The sequence below is a fragment of the Drosophila arizonae genome, chromosome 2 (genome assembly GCF_054131065.1).
Source record: "Drosophila arizonae isolate 15081-1271.41 chromosome 2, UAZ_ARI_1.0, whole genome shotgun sequence".
Classification (NCBI taxonomy): Eukaryota; Metazoa; Arthropoda; class Insecta; order Diptera; family Drosophilidae; genus Drosophila; species Drosophila arizonae.
In genome coordinates, this window is record NC_142922.1 from 22,041,428 (window position 1) to 22,060,162 (window position 18,735).

Sequence of the window (18,735 nt, forward strand, 5' to 3'; positions counted from 1 at the left end):
TTGTTATATATATTAGTTAATTATTTCAATATTGAGACTTTTAAAAGACAAAGCATAGGCCAACGATATCTCCATAAAAAGAATCAATAAATAAATACTATAAATAACTTATATACTATAGTATATTGAGCTAAAGTATAATATAAGTGAAGCACACACACTACCAAAAAAGAAAACATACAGAGAAAATACTAAACCATCTTGTTTGAATTTAATAATTGTTGAGAATCGAATCGTCAACTTAAAGCATGAATTATGATGACAAAAGGTCAAACCATTTATTTCAGATAGAGCATTAAGTGATCCCAACTAATTGTAAATCAATTAAGTGACGGATTGATTAAATCACTTCCGAGCAATTGACATTTATTTTAGGATCACTTGTGGCTATATATAAGTATTCATTGTAAATTTATATAAATATCTTGCCACGCAACAAAGAAAACGAACGAAGCAAAATCTGCATAAAAGGACAAATTCAAATGGCACGAGTAAAAAAGAGCAGAAGAAATATCTTCTTCAAATACCTAGACAATAAAAAATGCATTCAGATGCATCTCTCGGCGCTCTGTGGCTGATTTTGGTAAAATTCAATTAATTGGCATGCAGATGCGCGACGCGGCTATTTCGCAACTTCGTCGAGCCGAACCAATGCTTCCTCGAGAAGCTCTCGCGGATAACAACCTTGATGTTGATTTATAGTTGTCTATGTGCAGTGACGGCGTCTATTTTGGTGCCGTTGCCGTTGTCGCTGCTGCCTGCCTCTGCCACGCTGCAGCGATGCTGCGTGCCTGCGTCCCTGGCTATTGCCCTCCTGCTCTTTCTCTCACTATCGGGCCTGCTCTATCTGCTCAGGGTCCACGGTTTGCCAATTGTCTTGCAGCATCTGTCGGTCCTTCTAAGGTTCGTTTCTATTTTTCGAATTGGCAACGAGGTGAAGTATCTTCGTACTAGTTGTACGGCGCCGCCTGCAACGTGTGCCGGGCGGCGGGGGCGGGGGCGGGGCAGGGCAGGGGGATCGGCTAATCGAGTGACGTGCTCTCCCGGCCACGCATATTTGCTTATCAGTCATTCAGATAGCTCGCAATCAATTTGCCCTGCAGAGTGCGTCACCGTCTCTCTCCTCTCTCTTTTTTTTTCTCTCTTCAACAAGGTGCATATACCCTACACTTAGCTGCATATTTACGCTATAGGGCACAGCAACAATATCAGTATTGTCTCTCAGATAATATCAATAATCATACAATAAGTAAATTAAAGCTAGCAAAGTCTTCATGGAGCCTGCATGCAAAGTCAAGTCAAGACTGTAGCGTATACAGCTGTCGCATATAGCCGAAGGTGGCCGCTCGGCAATTAGGAAAACGGCTTATATGGATCGATTCACATTGAATGCGTGGCACTGCTTTCGCTCTACTCAATTTCTCTGTCGCTCTCCCAGCGAATTTCTGCTTGGCTGCCAACTAATTGAGTTCTCAACTCAATTAGGCATTCCCCGATGCGAGAGCCTTCGATATAAAGACAGCAATGGGCCAGCCGCGTGCCATTTGTTGTTGAGTCTAGGAGCCAACAAGAATCGAACGTGCGATTTTAATTTTCATCAACTCCCTTCGTTGGCCTAAAAGGTGTGTGATACTCTGTGTATGTGTGTGTGTGCATCTCTTCAACTCAAAGGATTACATATGGATTAAAATTCAAAAACTTATTGCAAGTGGAATATGTGCTACAAAACATTGACTTCAATTTAGGATTAAATCTTCTTCTTCCATTTTGCAACTAAACTTCTTAGACTCTAATCAGAAATTGTATTATGTCATCTCAAATTGGACTGATGAAACAAGGACTAAAGAACTTTGCACTCTCTGTAGTAATTCATAAGAGTGCATACATATTCTGTCCTATATACCACATCTCAAGTCCATTGTATAACGATCCCATCTATAATTGCAGATAAACAACTGTCAAAATGTGTGACGATGATGCGGGTGCATTGGTTATCGACAACGGTTCGGGCATGTGCAAAGCCGGCTTTGCTGGTGATGACGCCCCCCGTGCTGTATTCCCCTCGATTGTGGGTCGTCCACGCCACCAGGGTGTGATGGTGGGTATGGGTCAGAAGGATTCGTACGTGGGTGATGAGGCGCAGAGCAAGCGTGGTATTCTCACGCTCAAATATCCCATTGAGCATGGCATCATCACCAACTGGGATGACATGGAGAAGATCTGGCATCATACCTTCTACAATGAGTTGCGCGTGGCCCCCGAGGAGCATCCAGTATTATTGACAGAGGCCCCACTGAACCCCAAGGCCAATCGCGAGAAGATGACTCAGATTATGTTCGAGACCTTCAATTCGCCAGCCATGTACGTTGCCATCCAGGCCGTGCTCTCCCTGTACGCTTCCGGCCGTACCACTGGTATTGTGTTGGACTCCGGTGACGGTGTCTCCCACACTGTGCCCATCTATGAGGGCTTCGCCCTGCCCCATGCCATCCTGCGTCTGGACTTGGCCGGCCGCGACTTGACCGACTATCTGATGAAGATCCTGACCGAGCGTGGCTACTCCTTCACCACCACTGCCGAGCGTGAAATTGTGCGCGACATCAAGGAGAAGTTGTGCTATGTGGCTCTGGACTTCGAGCAGGAAATGGCCACTGCTGCCGCCTCCACCTCGCTGGAGAAGTCGTACGAGTTGCCCGATGGCCAGGTCATCACCATTGGCAACGAGCGTTTCCGTTGCCCCGAGGCTCTGTTCCAGCCCTCGTTCTTGGGCATGGAGTCGTCTGGTATTCATGAGACTGTCTACAACTCGATCATGAAGTGCGATGTTGATATCCGCAAGGATCTGTATGCCAACTCTGTGCTGTCCGGCGGTACTACCATGTATCCAGGTAAAACATAACGACTCTCCTGATGTTGGCATCCGATTTGAATATATTTTGGGTTTTAGGTATTGCTGATCGTATGCAAAAAGAGATCACCGCTCTGGCCCCATCGACCATCAAGATCAAGATCATTGCGCCACCTGAGAGAAAGTACTCCGTCTGGATTGGTGGCTCCATCCTGGCTTCTCTGTCCACCTTCCAGCAGATGTGGATCTCCAAGCAGGAATACGATGAGTCTGGTCCCGGCATTGTGCACCGCAAGTGCTTTTAAATCTTTCCCGCGTAGCGAAAGATCAACAAAGACAACAACCAGGCTAGCAAAGTCACAAACCAACACCAACACCAACAGCCGCGAGCTTTTCACCAATGCCAGCGCGCTGCACATTGGGCCAACCCAGCATAGAAGCAGAAGAAGACAAGGATAACAACAACAATCTAGTGTTACTCAATCATTAGGATCACAACAATAACAACAACGACAACAACAAGAGGCTAACAGAACACTCTTCGAGCCATATACCCAAAAAGAAACCAAAGAAAAAATATGACCACAGGCGAATTTCACATTGAAGAACTTGGGAGTGAAATTTGCTGAAAGTGCGAAAATATTTAAATATTTTATAAACTTATCTAAACTGTATATGAATGAGCTTTTAATCGTAGTCAGTGGAATTAAAGCCAAATATATATCTTCCATTAAAACTACAATATAAACATTTTCAATAAAGACAATTTTTTATTTCAATTACATATGCTTCTACTATATTGTTAACAACATGAATATCATTTTCGGTTTAACAATTTGTTTTTTACATAGGTTAAACTACTGTTGTAGATATGCTTAGACATTAATCAATTAATTAATTAATTAATATATATAATACCAAAATACGTTAAAATTTAATTGGGCAGGGGGCGGGGGTTTGTAGCGAGGATTTACATTAATTATGTCAATGATATGAATTGATTTGGCAGTGACATTTAATGCGGGCTTATGTAATCATGAGAGGATCTACATCTGCTGTTTCTGGCTTTTTGGATTGGGTGTCGAAATTCCTAAGTATGAGTATTCTTGTTTCAAGCTAACGTACGTACGTATAGGTAAATTTACACATACATATATAAACACATATATATATAGTACACATTTAATCGTACATACAATTAATTACTTTACTAAAGTTAGTCATAGATATACAAATATTGTATAAGGCGGCATTGCACTCTGTTTAGTTAACTTAAGGTGTTATACTTGCATTAAGAATATCTGAATATCGAAGGGTTCTTTTTTATTCTATTGAAACATCGGATATAGTATCCTGTATACCCGAGTCAAATAAATCGAATTAGAAATTACGGTAATCCAATTTGGAATTAAGACTTTAAAGATCGATCCAACAATATAAAAAAATATTTAAAATATTATTATCCTTTTTTTACATTTTTGGTGTGTTTTGATTTCTAAATTTTTTATAGATATATGATAATCTATATATGTGTATTACCTATAATTCAAGCCAATTGTGCTTAGATTTTAATTTTTTTTTTTTTTTTTTTAATGTTAATTAGATTAACAAACTCCGTGACATGATTCCCCTTAAAACATTTTCCTTGCTCAGAACACATAGGATTTCAATAGAATTAATTATGTAGTCTAGTGTTAGCTTCTATATTTACAATTTCTTACAATTTCTATGAATGGCAATGAAATATGCTAAATTTTTTCTTTTACTAAATTTTTGTAATTTTGTTTGCATTATTATTATTATTATTATATGTATATATATTTTTGCAGCTTTAAGTTTTTTATAGGCAGTTTCTTGTCCACGTAATATTGGACAACTCATATATTTAAAGACCCATTTATGGTCCGATTAATGTAACATTTCGATGTGCATTACTCAGCTCTCCAAAATGCCCGACTGAGATTCGAAAATACTTTTTCTTATTTTTTTTTTTTTTTTTTTTGTTATTCTAAAAGTCGTTAGTAATTTAACTAGCTAACTAAATATATTTCCAGTGTAGGTGTGTATGTGTGTGCGTGTGTGTGTGTTAGTGTATAAACATGTGTGTAAATCGTTTTAATACTATTCAATTTGTATGTTTTGTGCAGTTTAGATAGTAGGTGTAGCAATACAAACTGTTTAAATGCACTAGAGTCGAGCGACCATAAAATCGATTCTCATAATATAAGCACCAAAAATTCATGAGGCCCAGCAATTTGGGCAACAGCATTATTCATAGAGCATTTTGATGGGTTGGACACCTTATATATAGATTTTATGCACAAGCATTTCATAGCGACAATTCCCAAACAAGTAAGAACATTGCATTCGGGCATTACCAACTGCAGCATGCTCATTCACATCCCATTTTCTGATTTGCCACACCCTCAATTGGTATACATGTATATAATATTATTGTGCAAATTAATAGAGGATGCTATCAGAAATTAAGTCGCTAAGTTTTGAGTTTCTAGCTCTAATACTGTAGAAAATGCAGTTTTTCCGATTTGCCACTCCCCTAGTGGGCGGATACGGAAAATTATAGCACCGAAAAAAATTGTGTTCATACGGACAGACAGACGGACATGCAGAAAATCAAAATACTCATTTAACTTTCGTGAATGAGTATAGAAACAACTGTGATTTCAGTTGAGTTTACTAGGCTCGCTCACTCTGTCGCTCTTTTCGTTTCTCTTTAACTTGTCTTCTGGGTTTACCGTTGGTTAAAACATCTAAGGGTTGAGGCCAGTTTTGTAAACGCCCCAAGGCTCAAATCCCCCGACCAACAATAAACAACTGAGAGTGCTCTAGTGGAGAGTGCTCGACTGGGATATACCCTAAGATTCTCCAATAAGCGGGGCAGCGTAAACCAGTCGGTAGGCACCGAAGTAAGTATGAAGTTGTTTTGGGAATCTTCCAAAAAAGCCTCATACTTACTTCGGTGCCTGGCGACTCGCTTACGCTGCCCGGCGCATCGGAGGGTCTTAGATGTCCATTTGGAACTTTTTTGTTGTCTAACTTTGCTCCTATGCATGCTTCTGCGTGAGCTCTTTGTACAAGGCGTCCAACCCATATGCTCTACTTTCAATTGCTGCGGGCGCATTATCACAGAACATCCACGTACAGTCCGGACGCGGGTGATATGTGACAGCGCCCGCAAAAGCCACCACAAAATGCTCGTCGTGACGTCGAAGCTGTGTCGAACTGCAAATGGAAGAGGGACAGTTAGGTAAGTGATGGTTTGGGCCCCCTCTGCGATAAGGCTTACCCTGCTGGCTTGATGCATGACCGCACGATTGCCATACGTGTTCCACACGGTGCCCGGACGCAAGAAAAACCCCGTATGCTCCAGACTGATAGAAAAGTCTCCTTGGGGACAGTTCATGTTGCGATTGTAGCAATCGCCAGCTGATCCCAGCGCTTGGCGCTGACCCCTTGATTCCGCAAACTCGAAATCGTTCTCGATGATCCTCAGGTCGCTGATGTTCAGCCGCAGTTTGGCAAAGTGCGTCCGCCCCGAGTTTTGATCGTTGGCATACTCGTGGGCTCTCGAGGCCGGCGGACAGCTGTCGTTCAGTCGCGTCTTGTACTCATAATAGATGGAATAGTTCTCCTGCGGCTTCACTGTAATATACTCTCGCGGCGTCCGACTGGTCATCTGATGGCAGTAGATGCGCACCTGCCGTGAGCCCACCTGCAGCGTGTATTCGCCATCCTTGTAGACGGAATACATTTGCTGCACATCGGCGCATGTCTGTGCCCGGCGCACCTGCACAGCCCTCGACTGATTACTGCCGCTGATGCTCCTTCTTCGGCAGCTGGGCGGCGGCGTGCACTTCACCTTCGCCAGTCTGCTCGTCTTGCGCATCTTTGAGTCGTAGTAGTAGTTGCGTCGCTGCTCGTAGCCTGAGCAATCGCACTGGAACACCAAACCAAATCGAGTTATAAGAATGATTGATTGATTGAGCGATCCTACTCTTACCGGTCTGGTCACCTTGGTGCGAACTCTGGCACAGTTGGTGCATATTTTCCTGTGGATCGGTCGCTTTTTGGCATCGCAGTGCCTGTCGTCCACCGTGTTGCCGGGCCACGCCTCGCAGTGCACGTACCTCGTCTGGTACTCCTCCGTGCAGTCCTTGGTGCAGCGCGTCCACTCGGACACATCCCATTTGCAGTTGATGAAGCACTTCTTGCTGGACTTGCGCAGCGATGGCTTGCGCACGCCCAACGCCTTGCAGAAGGAGTCAGCCACGTATTCTCGCCGCTTGGGCGTGCCGCGCACCTCTGACTTGTAGACGCGGGCGCACTTCTGCACCTTGCGCTTGATGCCCGAGCCGCACACCACAGAGCACTAAGGATAGTTCATTTTGGTATTTTAAATTGGTCTCGTTTACCGTGCCCTACTGTGCTCCCTCCATTCTTACCTTCTCCCATTCGCTGACGTACTTGATGTGGCAGCAATTGCGCGCCGCCTTGGGCATCCTGTCCTTCGGGCAGTAGCCGCCGTAGCTGCTGGAGCAGGTCACGGTGCGGTTCATCTTGCACCATTCGCTGCACTCGCCCCACTCTCCCGTCACCCAGGCGATCACGGAGCGTTGGTTTATCTATAGAATTACGATTTCATATATATTACAATTGCACTTGCAATGCGGCCTCAAATCTCACCATCGGATCCGGATAAAAGCGACAGGGCTCCATGTTGCAGGTGCGCAGCAGATCATTCAGTGCGTACTTGGTCCGCGGATTGCACAGTTCATCGCTAACGGGCGTATGGTTCAGATAGCAACGCACCTCGCGCACTTGGGTACCCGTGCCACAGGTCTTGGTGCACTGCATCATTAGTGGAAATGTATTATTCAATATGCCTTGTGATTAGCGCAGTTTACGCTCTCGACTTACCGTTGACCAGTCCGTGTAGTTCCAGCAGCCCTCGCGGCACTCCTCGTGGCGCACAATCTCGAACTTGGCCTGGCAGAAGGACATGTCCACGATATTCGTGCGCTGAATATCCGGGAATGTCTGGATACAGTTGAAGGTCTTCTCACGCACGCCCAGCTCCCCGCAAGCCGCGGAGCACTCTGATATGCTCGTCGTGTTCAATCTAAGTGTGGGTTAGGTTACCTATTGCAGCTGAAGGTAATCGCAATGTCAACTCACGTTAGGATGCAGTCCGTGTTGCAGCTGCGTGACTCCGCCTTCGGCTTAGCCGACTCCTCGCAGAACTGGGAAGACACCTTTAGACCCTGGGTGGTGCTTATGCAGGTGGCCTGGCGATGCATTGTGCCCTGGCAGAGTGAGTCGCAGCTGCTCCAAGCTGGCATTTGCCAGCGATAGATCTCCACCTCAGCCTCCGCAATGAACGGCTTGTCCAAAGTATAGGTGTACGAAATGAGTACCGTATTCTGATCCTTATCAGCACTCAGATCTATCGAGATGACCTAAACACCCACAGATAATTAGACAAGCAATGCAAAACCTAATACGACTTCGCATACCTTAACAATCAGATCACGGGTCAGCTTCCATGAGTAGGTGGAGTTGACGCGCTCCACGGTGCTGTTGGAGCCATTGTAATCGAGTGTCACGCCTGCATAGGTGGTCTTCTTCGGATAGGGCGTTACCACTTTGTCGTTGTTCAGCAGATTATCATGATTGTCGTTGCTCAACACAATGTAGTTCTGATCGGGATAGCCGGGCTGTGTGATAACAATATTTGAGGCACCTGCATGAATAAAAAACAGAATATGCATTATATAATATGCATTTAAAATCACTATGCTTATCTAGAACTGCTAGCAATACTTTAGATCGTTCAAAAATAGATCAGGTGAGACCCCTCTAACTAATAGATTCCGACTAGTATATGGCACTAAAAAAAATGGTATTTAAGCTTTACCTAAAAAAGGAACTAAAAGGATCGATTATTATCGATAATGGAAACAAAATATTTCAAATAATATAAATAAATAACGGTAAACAATAATCGATTTTCATGAGATATTAATTTGTAAACGTAAACATAAAATTAAAAAGCTAAACAGAAAATGACAAAGCTATTGGTAAATGCAGCCCTGCAACCAACAATAAGAAAAGTCATTTCCCAAACAAATAGACAAATGTCGATGCTAATTAACAGCGAATGTTAAAAAGAGGAAGAAGTGTCAGATTGGACTCGATAAGAAGTTTGTAAACGATTAATCAAACATGTGAACGTGACCGGATATACAAATTTGTCTAAAATTTAATTAATGTTACATTATGAAATTGTATTCTTGCATATGAATGTAAATATTTCGTAAATGAATGCTTCACGTGCTAACAATAAAAATAATTGATTTAGTGCAGTGTGTGTGTGCAGTGTGTGCATGGAAAAGGTATGTTCGTACGGCAGTTTTGTTTTGTTTTTTTTTTTTTTTTTCTTTGATAAGAGCTTTGCAATTCAAATCAATTTTTATAGACAACTGCTGGCGACCTCCGGCTTGAACCGGCGCCAATGCCCCGTCTGTCGATTAACCAGCAATCAGTGTGTACGTGAGGCGCCTAGGTGCACTGGGAAGATCAACAGCTGATCAGCCGGGAGCAGCAAGCGACACGAGTTACGTGTTCCAGCAAACAAGGTGAGTACAAAAAAAAAAAAAAAAAAAAAAAAAAAAAACACATGCAACATTCATAAGCAATACATAGGTACATATGTACATGTTTGTATATGTGTATGTGTGCATATGAAAATTTTAGCTGGTTTTTGGCTAAGGGCGTGGCTCCCAATGACTCAATTGGGCATCAAAATTGAATTAATGAAAACTATTTAATAGCACATTAAGTCGCGCAACGCATAAACACTTACCATTAGCATTCATTCATCAAATCATTAGCCAAAAATTTTATTTTTAAATTTTTTCTACATTTTTTTATAATTTTTTTGTACCCACTACGAATGAGAATTGAAGCTATATTGATTTTGCTAGAGTGTAGGTAACAAGCATAGCTGGTTATATTTGGTGTATTTATTCCCGATCAATAGATCCATTTATTTCTGGTTGTATTATTGATACACAAGTTTTCCTCAAGAAGTGTGTAGTCATTATGATGAATATATTTGATCTATTATATGGTGATCTATCATATGGGTATCTGTTAGTCGAGCAACTTCGACCAGAGCTCACCAACTTGTTATATTTCTATGTTACTTTCTGCCGCTTGACAACCAGCGAGAGTTTGTTGATCGATAGAAGTAAGAACTTTTGGAGGTACACACCTTTTGGTATTGTCGCGACATAGAAGAGGCTCTGTGAGGGTTTCTTTTGCTTCAGCAAATCTGAGACGTACACGTTTCCGGTGTATTCCTCGCACGTATCGTTGCGTCCCTCGCAAACACCGCATTTGTCTACATGGCGAAAAATGAAACAAATCAAATTAATGACTTGAGATTTTAGACTTTAACTACGACTGCGACTAGTTACCTAGCTTGGCAATGGAGTTGAGTTCGTTGTCGCAGCCTGCCGGCCGGCAGATGCCGTTGACGCACTTGTCAAAGCTGTCCACGTTGCAGTTGGTGCCGTCCGTGACGACGTCCTTCAGCAGAAAGTAGGCGGTGTTGTCCTCGATGCGGCAATACAGCTTGCACTTGTCCATCTCATGGGTATTCACTGTAGAATGAACTGGTTAGTGAATATGACTCGCTGAGCAGTCGAGTGTACTTACGTCCATATTTCGGTACCCACTTGGAGGACGGGCTCACGCCCGGAATCTTCTTTTTGCCGTACATATCGTAGCACTGCTGCTCGCGCGGCTCGACGGTGCCTGGCGGACAGTTGTGGGTGTTGCAGGAGCGGTACTTCTTGCGGCTGCCCACACAGTACTTGCCACCGTTTTGGGGCGCCGGATTGTTGCACTCACGGCGCGAGTGCTGCACGCCGCCGCCGCACGACAGGCTGCATGGCGTGAAGGCGTCCCAGGGACCCCAGCCGCCGTGCACCACGCGTAGCCCAGTGCCCGAGCGTGGCACACACTTACCCTTCTGACACCAGAATCCGTTCTTGCTGTTGCTGTTGCAGGGCGTGCCATCTGCCCAGGGCAAGTTGCTGGAACGACAGAGCCCGTTGGGATGCGTGTTGGCGTTGCAGAAAAGTTTCTTGCACTCCACCTCCGAGAAGCAATGGGTGCTCTGGTTGCCATGTATCAGACGACACTGATGGTCCAGCGAATAAATCTCTCCAGGCTGCTTCGTGCTCTCTTCCCTTATGTACGAGGATGGCGTGTTCTCCAGGCAGGACTTGTCCATTTTTCTAAACCGAAATTAACAAATCTTGAAAATGATCTGCTATATGTGCAAATTGCTTAAGTAATTACTCGAGAAACTCGGAGACATAGTGCTGCGAGCACTTGGACCATGACCACGGGTACATATTGTCGCCCATGACGCTGGACATGATGTGCAGCGTGCCCGACTTCATATTGTACGGCTTGCAACGGTCGTCATCGTCGTGCGGCATGTTGAAGCTAAAGAGGCAAAGATTGGGCTAAAATCTGGAGGTAATACTAGCGATCCCAATTTGACTCACATGTGGCCCAGTTCGTGGGCAATCGTGAAGGCGGCGGCCAGGCCATTGTCCTGCACAAAGGAGCAGGAGCGAGCCTTGCAGAGCGTGCCCAGCTCGGCCAGACCCAGAGTTCTGCAGCGCTCGTCTCGCTCATTGTTGCAAATCTTATCGCTGTAAACGACAAAGGGGAGAGGGATTAGTAGGCGATTACGCCGGGACTCGTTGGGTCTTCAATTACCGCGTGATAAGTATGCTGGTGTCGTAGTGAATGCCCCGTCTGGTTAGATCCGAGCAGAAGTTATTGAGTTTCTCGTTGGTGGAGCTGGCATGTTCGGGTCCGTGGCGCGCATCCGAGTTGAACTCCACCAGATTGAGCAGCGACAGCTTTATGGAGTAGCCAATGCTGGCATCCGCAAAGATATTCGATACGATTGAGAACAGCGTGAGAATGTAGGACCTGAGGTCTTTGCCATGGAACTCGAACATGGTGCTGTCAACGGCAATGAGCACCTCCAGCGTGTAGACCTGATTGTCCAGATTCGGAAAGTGGCGCTTTTGTCGCGTGAGCCGCTGTGGCATGCTCGCCGCCATGTCGAGCGCCGCGAGCTCCAGATCAAAATCGGAGACAGCGTGTCTAGGACTGCGCTGCGAGTGCCGCCAGACGCGATGCAAAATCTGGTCGCTGTCCGTCTGATTGACCGGCTGAATGAGCATCGTGCCGAAACTGGTTTTTATATAACCAGTCTGTGGAATAGGGGCAGGGCAGGAGTTGCATATAAGCTAATTAGTAGTCATATTCGGCGATATATTGATAAGCATAATTTGCGAAATGCTAATTTCATGCAAATGGCTTTCTGAAGGTCTCAGCTCCAGCTGCTCTCAGCCATCTCACACCTGGCACCTGTCGGCGTTAATGTTCATGTTTTGTGCTGTCATTGACTTACCATGCCGCCGCAGAGAGAGACGGCCACTGCTGATTGATTATCGCCATCCACGTAACCCTTGTAATAGCAGCCCAGAAAGTGGCCGCTCTCCTCCTCCGGCTCGTGCTTCGACTCCTCGGTGTGATTGTTGAGTATGCGAATCACTCGAAATGTGTTCGATGGTATGAACGAGGTGTCCTGGTGCAGCATGAGGTGCAGCACCTTGCCGAACACGTGCAGCAAGTACTCCGGATGTGGATCCCAGATCTGGCTGGACTGTCTGCGGAACGTGCCCGTCATGCTGAAGGCTGAGGTCGTATCTGCAACGATACATACATAGCCAGGCACATTTGTAGGCGGAACTCAATCCAAGTGCTATCGGCGAACCACTTACCCTTCAGACTGCTGTTGCTGCTGCTGCTGCTCTGTCGTTTTGATTCGTAGAGCATATCCTCGGCATTGAGGCTAATGTTGTGTATCTTTTGTGGCGATACAAAGGCGCTGAGATTGTCGCCCTCCGGATATTGTAGGCTGTCAAATTTGTAGCCGTTTTCCGTAACGCGTTCATCGCTCCGGTTGATAATAATCGTGTCGTTTAAAAAGTTCATGGGCTCTTCCACCTCATAGAGACGCTTGGGACTGCTATCGCTGGGCGTGCCGCAAATGAAGAAGATAAAGAGGCCGAACAGGCTCAGCAAGAGCGCAACGCTGATCCATATTAACGCGTGCTGGCGCCAGTGTGTCGACATGTTGCGGATATTTTTATGCTTGTAGAACCACCATTCGCAGGTCTTCTTCAGCACAAGCTGCAAGAGATGCAAACACAGACAGTTGAGAAGAAAGTCAAAGTCGAGGCAGAGCCATGGCGAGACCTAAATGCAATATCGTTTGTCGAGCTCACGATACGCTCGAAAGTTGAAAGTTAGTGGCATTCTCTCACATCTTAACGGCCGATTGCAGCGCTCGGGGCCCAGCCGGCGGCAAAGCTAGCTGACTTGGGCACGTTCCACTCACCCGCAAATAAGTAAACATTATCATTAAGAGCTTCAGATTGGCCGTTGAACCCATTGATTTGAGTGATTATTACTCTGATACACCTATTGTGTATCGATCGACTGACGGCCGGCTGCCCTGGCCATCTGTTCTGCATCATCAACAGGTTGCAAAGCAAGCGAAAATATTTCAAATATATTTAAGCATATATCAGCAGCAGTAAGAGTCGATCGAGCCCTGGTCGTCTGTCTTTTTGTAACCCAAGAGTTTCTGTTATATCTTATATATATTTTTTCTTATTGATATCATATTTAGTTATTAGGAATTAGAATTAATATAAAATTAAGCACTGAGGTCTTGGGCTTGTGGTATTATATATTAAATTAGTTATTCGAACAAATTAGCATTGTTTGCTCTTCATAAAATATTTAATCTAATTATTTATCTCAGCATCAGTAGGAGTCGATCAAGCCCTGTATGTCCGTCTCTTGTCACATAGGAGCTGTAGGTGAATGTGTTGCAGCTAGGGTAGCTCAAGCCTTTATTAAACAATCTATATATTTTCCCATTATTATTATACGATATATGCTAATAGTTATTTGACTTATTTGGAATTATTTACATTTGCTAGACTCCCAGTAAAACCTGGAACCTTTTTGTAGTGAAATTTTACATATCGATTTATCGCCTACTCGATAATTGTAGACATGAGACTGTGTCCAGAATTACTGTTAGTCTCCGAGCAGGCTATGACTCTAAAAATGGCATTTAGTCTGAATTTCGCAGCCCGGTCGCCAACATGCTCTTCGATGCCTCAGTGCTGGCTGCAGTCAAATAATGTAAAATAATAATAAATTACGGACTGCCCGGTGTGCCATAATGTGCGAGTGTGCCAAGAGCAAATAAATAAAATGAAATAAACAAAAGAAGAGGTGGAACCGAAATGAAACGAAGCAACGGCTAAGTGCCCCGCGCGCAAACAATTTATAGATATACCTATGTGATGGCTTTAATTTGTCTTGATGGCTTTTGTTGCTGCTGTTGTTGTTGTTATTGTTGTTGCACCTCTTGGGCGCCGCGAATTTGTGAAATTTGTGCATTTAGCGTATCGTGATCAATGTTGCTTTTAAATGTGGTGTCGAAAATTTAATTGAAATTCGCCAAAAATATGCACGAAATTAGTTGCCAAATCATTTTTGTCTCAATAATGACGCATTTTACATAATTTGACGGCAGCTCTATGAACTCTGTGAACCGGCGAGCCATTTCTTATTTCATTATGCCATCAAATGGACGGACGCATCGCACGTGCCTCTCCTCATTTCTTTTATGTGTGTGTGTGTGTGTGTGTTTTTTTTTCCACCAAAACTGGATGCCAAGGCGCGCCCGTGTCCACGGATTTCCGCTGCGTTCCGCCACAATTTACGATTATGGAAACGTAAAACCTTCAGCACGATGACAACTCAACTCAACGCAACGTTCGTATCGCCATTGACCTTTTACGTTAGCTATTATTGGAAATAGTTCAAAATGATGAGCTATTAAATTGGCAAAGCTTTTAATTTAACGAGCGCACATTTGCGAATACCAAATAATATATAAATGTGCGTTTTTTAAATACGCTAAATACGATTTTGTGCTCAGGTATGTTACAGACAAAAGAAGTGAATCAGAACCCTCATCTGTCGAACTGTCTGTCTGTCCTCTGAATCGAAGTTTAGTTACCAGTATAGCCAATATATTTATAGACTTTGATAAAGGTCAGTGAATTTGCATCCAGACAGCTTAAGCACGTGGCGATTCGCTTACGTATGTTTTATCCCGATGCATGCGCTTGCTTATATTTTTCTTCGGATTCTATTAATAGAATCAGAATTGAATTGTTCGCTGCGTCTTGAGTATGGGATTTGCCACTGCACAATCGGACTGTGAAGTGGCGGTGGTCGTAAAGGCGATGCATCTGGTTGGGGGAGACCGAGGCTCGAACCTTGGCGTTGATTGGCAAATTTTTCTTTTTAAATACTTTTTTTTTTTATGCTCATCGATTGTGACAATGCAGCATGACAAAAATCTGAGCAGCGTCACAATCAAGAAGCATATTTATTACCGGAAAAATATAAAAATTCTTAAATATCTATTCAATATATGCATGCATATATTTGTCTATATATGCATAGACATCATATTAGCATCAACAACATCAAATTTGACGGAGTTCCGTGTGTGACTAAATGAAATTCCTAATTAGAGCTGTTTTACTTCTTTTATGTTTGCAACAAAATATTCGAAATGTGGTTTGTATTCTTAATTCCTTATCTAATACGGTAGTATCCCTTTAATAGTTGCCTACTTATCTGGGGCATATTGCCAATAATATATATTATAAAAGATTCCAAATACTTTGATATTAAAAAAAAAAAAAAAAAAAAAAAAAAAAAAAAAAACAATTATGTTGATCAGTCACAAATTGTCTTGGGGCTACACACACACTTTCATTTTTATTTACACAATATATGTAATTACGTTTCATTTGAATTTTGTTTATATTTGATTCACAAAGATCTTATGTTTATTCACTGATTCACTATTAGCAGGCAAGGGAGGGAACTCATATAGATCAATGTAGTTTTGCTTTTAACACTACTTTTTCTAGTGTTGAGTAGTTATTAAAGCTCAATGCCATTTCAATTTGAGCATAAAGCATAAGCATAAAGAAATAGTATCCCAGGTAATTTATAATTCTAAAAAATTGTAAAATATATTTATTTATATATTACACTGGCTGCTCCGATGTGCCGTCGATACTGTAGGCAACATCAGCCGTGCGGCAACTGCAGCGCTAAGAGATTTTAGCAGCGCCGTAATGTGCTCAATTATTAATCAAAATATTTACATTCATATATATACGTATATATGTATATGTATGTGCCCTGCTTAAATCAATATAGATTGATAAAACAAACGTATATGCAATCAGTCAGAACTGATAATCTATATAAAGTTGGCAAACATTCAGGGTTATCTAGGTGTCTTCTGCTGGTTGGCTTTCGCAGAATTCTCTACTTTAAGGAATTTCTATAGAATTCGAGTCGGCTAAATACAGACGAAATCCACGAGCAAATTTTGATATTTGGTGTGAGGCTTATCATAAATTTGACTCGATGCTTAAATGGCCAAATGCGATTTGCAATGCAAATTTGTGGCTCTTTATGTATTTAATTAAAGAGCCATTCGGTTGATCTCTGTGCTGGCCCTCTGCTGCTCGGGTAGCTGCTTATTAACTTGTTTTTTGAAACAGCCTCATGAATATATGCAAATATGCAGTGCGTGAGCTCTGTTTTTATCAGCGCCCTGTTTGATAGCAGTGGATGCCTGTCCCATTTTCATACCATCCACTTAATACATTGATAATCCATATAATTTATTGCTAGTTCAAAGTGGTTCCTGGCCTCTGACTAATTGGCCGTATCGAAAAAAAATAAGTTTAAATATAAAGTCGCAGGTGAAGAAGAAAGCGAATCGAACAGCTAAAAAGAACACTTTAGATACATCTGAGTCGTCGGAGGGCAGCGCGAAAACCTGTTTGCCGTCGACCAGTGCTGGAAATGGGCAAGAAGAATTGTGTGTCAGTCGATTACTTGATGTTTTGTGGCGAGTGCTATAATTTATGCCAATGGCTACATTTTTGGCCGACACTCTGTCTGCGCGAGGCAGCGCGGCGACGCGTCGACGCCGTTCAGTCTGTCCCCTCGAGCGGCGTGAAGGCCGTTGTGGTCGCGGTCGCAGCTTCGCATTAGGCCAGCATTCGATAATAGTTAGCAATATATGTACATATGGATGTATGCATGTATGTATGTATATATGTATATTTTTGTTGTAAGCCATATACATATTTTAGCACTGGCTAATTGGTTGGCCTGGCTTGGTCGAGAGACCAATTGAAACACGTGTGTGTCGCCCGAACAATGCGGCGTATGCGCAATGTTCGCTTAATTACACGGCTTGTGCGTGCGTTTGTCAGTGTGTTTGTGTAACTGTGTGAATGTTGTTGGCTGTTCAATTAGTGTTGTGTATTTAATGACTTAATTGCAAATGCCGCCCCGCCTGCCAAACATTTGGCGCAAACTTGAGAGCGCCAAAAGCGACAACTTGTCGTATACGCAATATGTGGCTCCGCATGCGCAGAGCCCAGCTCGCTAGCAACAAATTAACAAATTAGCAAATTAGCAGCTACAATTTGGTATTCACATATTAATTGCCAGATAAATCAAAGTGCCTTTACAAACACATTCGCTTGGTCTGGCCAATTTTGGTTCGCCGGTTTAAGATTTCACTGCATTCTGCTGGCCGTTAGCTCACGCTTAATTATAGCCATGCAGCTTTTTCTCTCTTTTTTTCCCCCCCTAAGACTTTACATTTGCAACATGCAGTTGCTGGCTCGTGTTTTCCCAAAAATGTTCGTTTTTCTCTTTTAATACCCTAAAATTGTAATTTGTGGGTATAATAGTTTACACAGAAAAATATGCTAGATAAGAAAATCCCATTATCCGTAAATTCTACTATCAATAAATATGATCGTATGTTAATATGCATTTTCAGCCAAAATAAAATAGATAAAAAGTAGCAAAACCCGACTTGTAGTACATGTTCTCGACATAAGATTATGAATATTTCAGATTTGCCATAACTGCCCCAATTCACCTTAAATATTCGAAGAAAAGAAACTATTTCAATTGGCTAGGAAAAGAACTCGACACAGGATTGACGGTATCTTCTAGTCAGGCTTCAGCAGTCTTACATGTTTTGTTTTGCTTTATTCTTTTTTTTCTTTTTGCCAAAATTTTCCAAATACAGACACTTTATACAAATCCGGCGCGATTGTATTTATAGCGGCCGCATGTGAGTGATAAATAAATAAACTTGTTGGATTTATGGGCGTGCGCTTTTTGGGTGCCTTTATGCATACGACGCGTGACCGTTGGCAAGAATTTCGGAAAGTGTATTGGAAGCGCCCATCTCAAGGCAATGGGCTTAAATACGAAACTTGTGTATTCAAACCAATCCAGTCATATCCCCGTTTAATTGGAAAAAGTATGTGTAAATATTTTCAATTTTGCATTTGGGCGTTTCCTGTGAAATGTTTTGGCCAGTTTGCAGTAGTAGACAAACAAATGAAATGCAAAGTTCGAAGGCCGTGGGAAGCACAGTCGAAAGCCAAAATGAAAACAAATATGCGGCTAAACATCCCGAACAAAATACATTAAACTATGCACATCAAATGCTTCACTGGAAATCCCGTTAGCCACGAGCCAAATGCAGAAAATTGTGTAAACGCTGTGAGCCATTTGCCAGCCCACAAATCGAAATGTTCCTAATTAAATATGACTGCCCA

The 18,735-nt window shown here is 42.9% G+C and overlaps 2 protein-coding genes across 9 annotated transcripts in view; one reads left to right on the forward strand and one right to left on the reverse strand.

The window, feature by feature from the left end:
* Positions 1-1,476: 1,476 nt before the first annotated feature.
* On the forward strand, positions 1,477-3,627 carry Act88F (Actin 88F). Its single transcript, XM_018014263.2, has 3 exons — positions 1,477-1,622; positions 1,948-2,888; positions 2,948-3,627. The coding sequence occupies exons 2-3, from the start codon at positions 1,964-1,966 to the stop codon at positions 3,151-3,153; spliced, it is 1,131 nt and encodes a 376-aa protein (XP_017869752.1). The 5' UTR covers positions 1,477-1,622; positions 1,948-1,963; the 3' UTR covers positions 3,154-3,627.
* AdamTS-A (ADAM metallopeptidase with thrombospondin type 1 motif A) overlaps positions 3,599-18,735 on the reverse strand; it is a 44,675-nt gene continuing 29,538 nt past the window's right edge. For 7 of the 8 annotated variants that reach the window (XM_089461890.1, XM_089461886.1, XM_089461885.1 and 4 more), the window contains 16 exons: positions 12,745-13,156; positions 12,372-12,670; positions 11,666-12,171; positions 11,449-11,598; positions 11,237-11,386; positions 10,589-11,172; positions 10,348-10,533; positions 10,143-10,271; positions 8,383-8,609; positions 8,045-8,325; positions 7,787-7,988; positions 7,553-7,717; positions 7,312-7,491; positions 6,870-7,238; positions 6,156-6,806; positions 3,599-6,091 (listed from right to left, as the gene is read on the reverse strand). In XM_089461890.1, the coding sequence (XP_089318016.1) occupies positions 5,993-6,091; positions 6,156-6,806; positions 6,870-7,238; positions 7,312-7,491; positions 7,553-7,717; positions 7,787-7,988; positions 8,045-8,325; positions 8,383-8,609; positions 10,143-10,271; positions 10,348-10,533; positions 10,589-11,172; positions 11,237-11,386; positions 11,449-11,598; positions 11,666-12,171; positions 12,372-12,670; positions 12,745-13,156 (4,590 nt within the window). In that variant the 3' untranslated portion in view covers positions 3,599-5,992. Of the gene's footprint in view, positions 6,092-6,155; positions 6,807-6,869; positions 7,239-7,311; positions 7,492-7,552; positions 7,718-7,786; positions 7,989-8,044; positions 8,326-8,382; positions 8,610-10,142; positions 10,272-10,347; positions 10,534-10,588; positions 11,173-11,236; positions 11,387-11,448; positions 11,599-11,665; positions 12,172-12,371; positions 12,671-12,744; positions 13,157-16,120; positions 16,171-18,735 lie in introns of those variants that run through there. The other variant, XM_089461892.1, reaches the window with a different exon arrangement.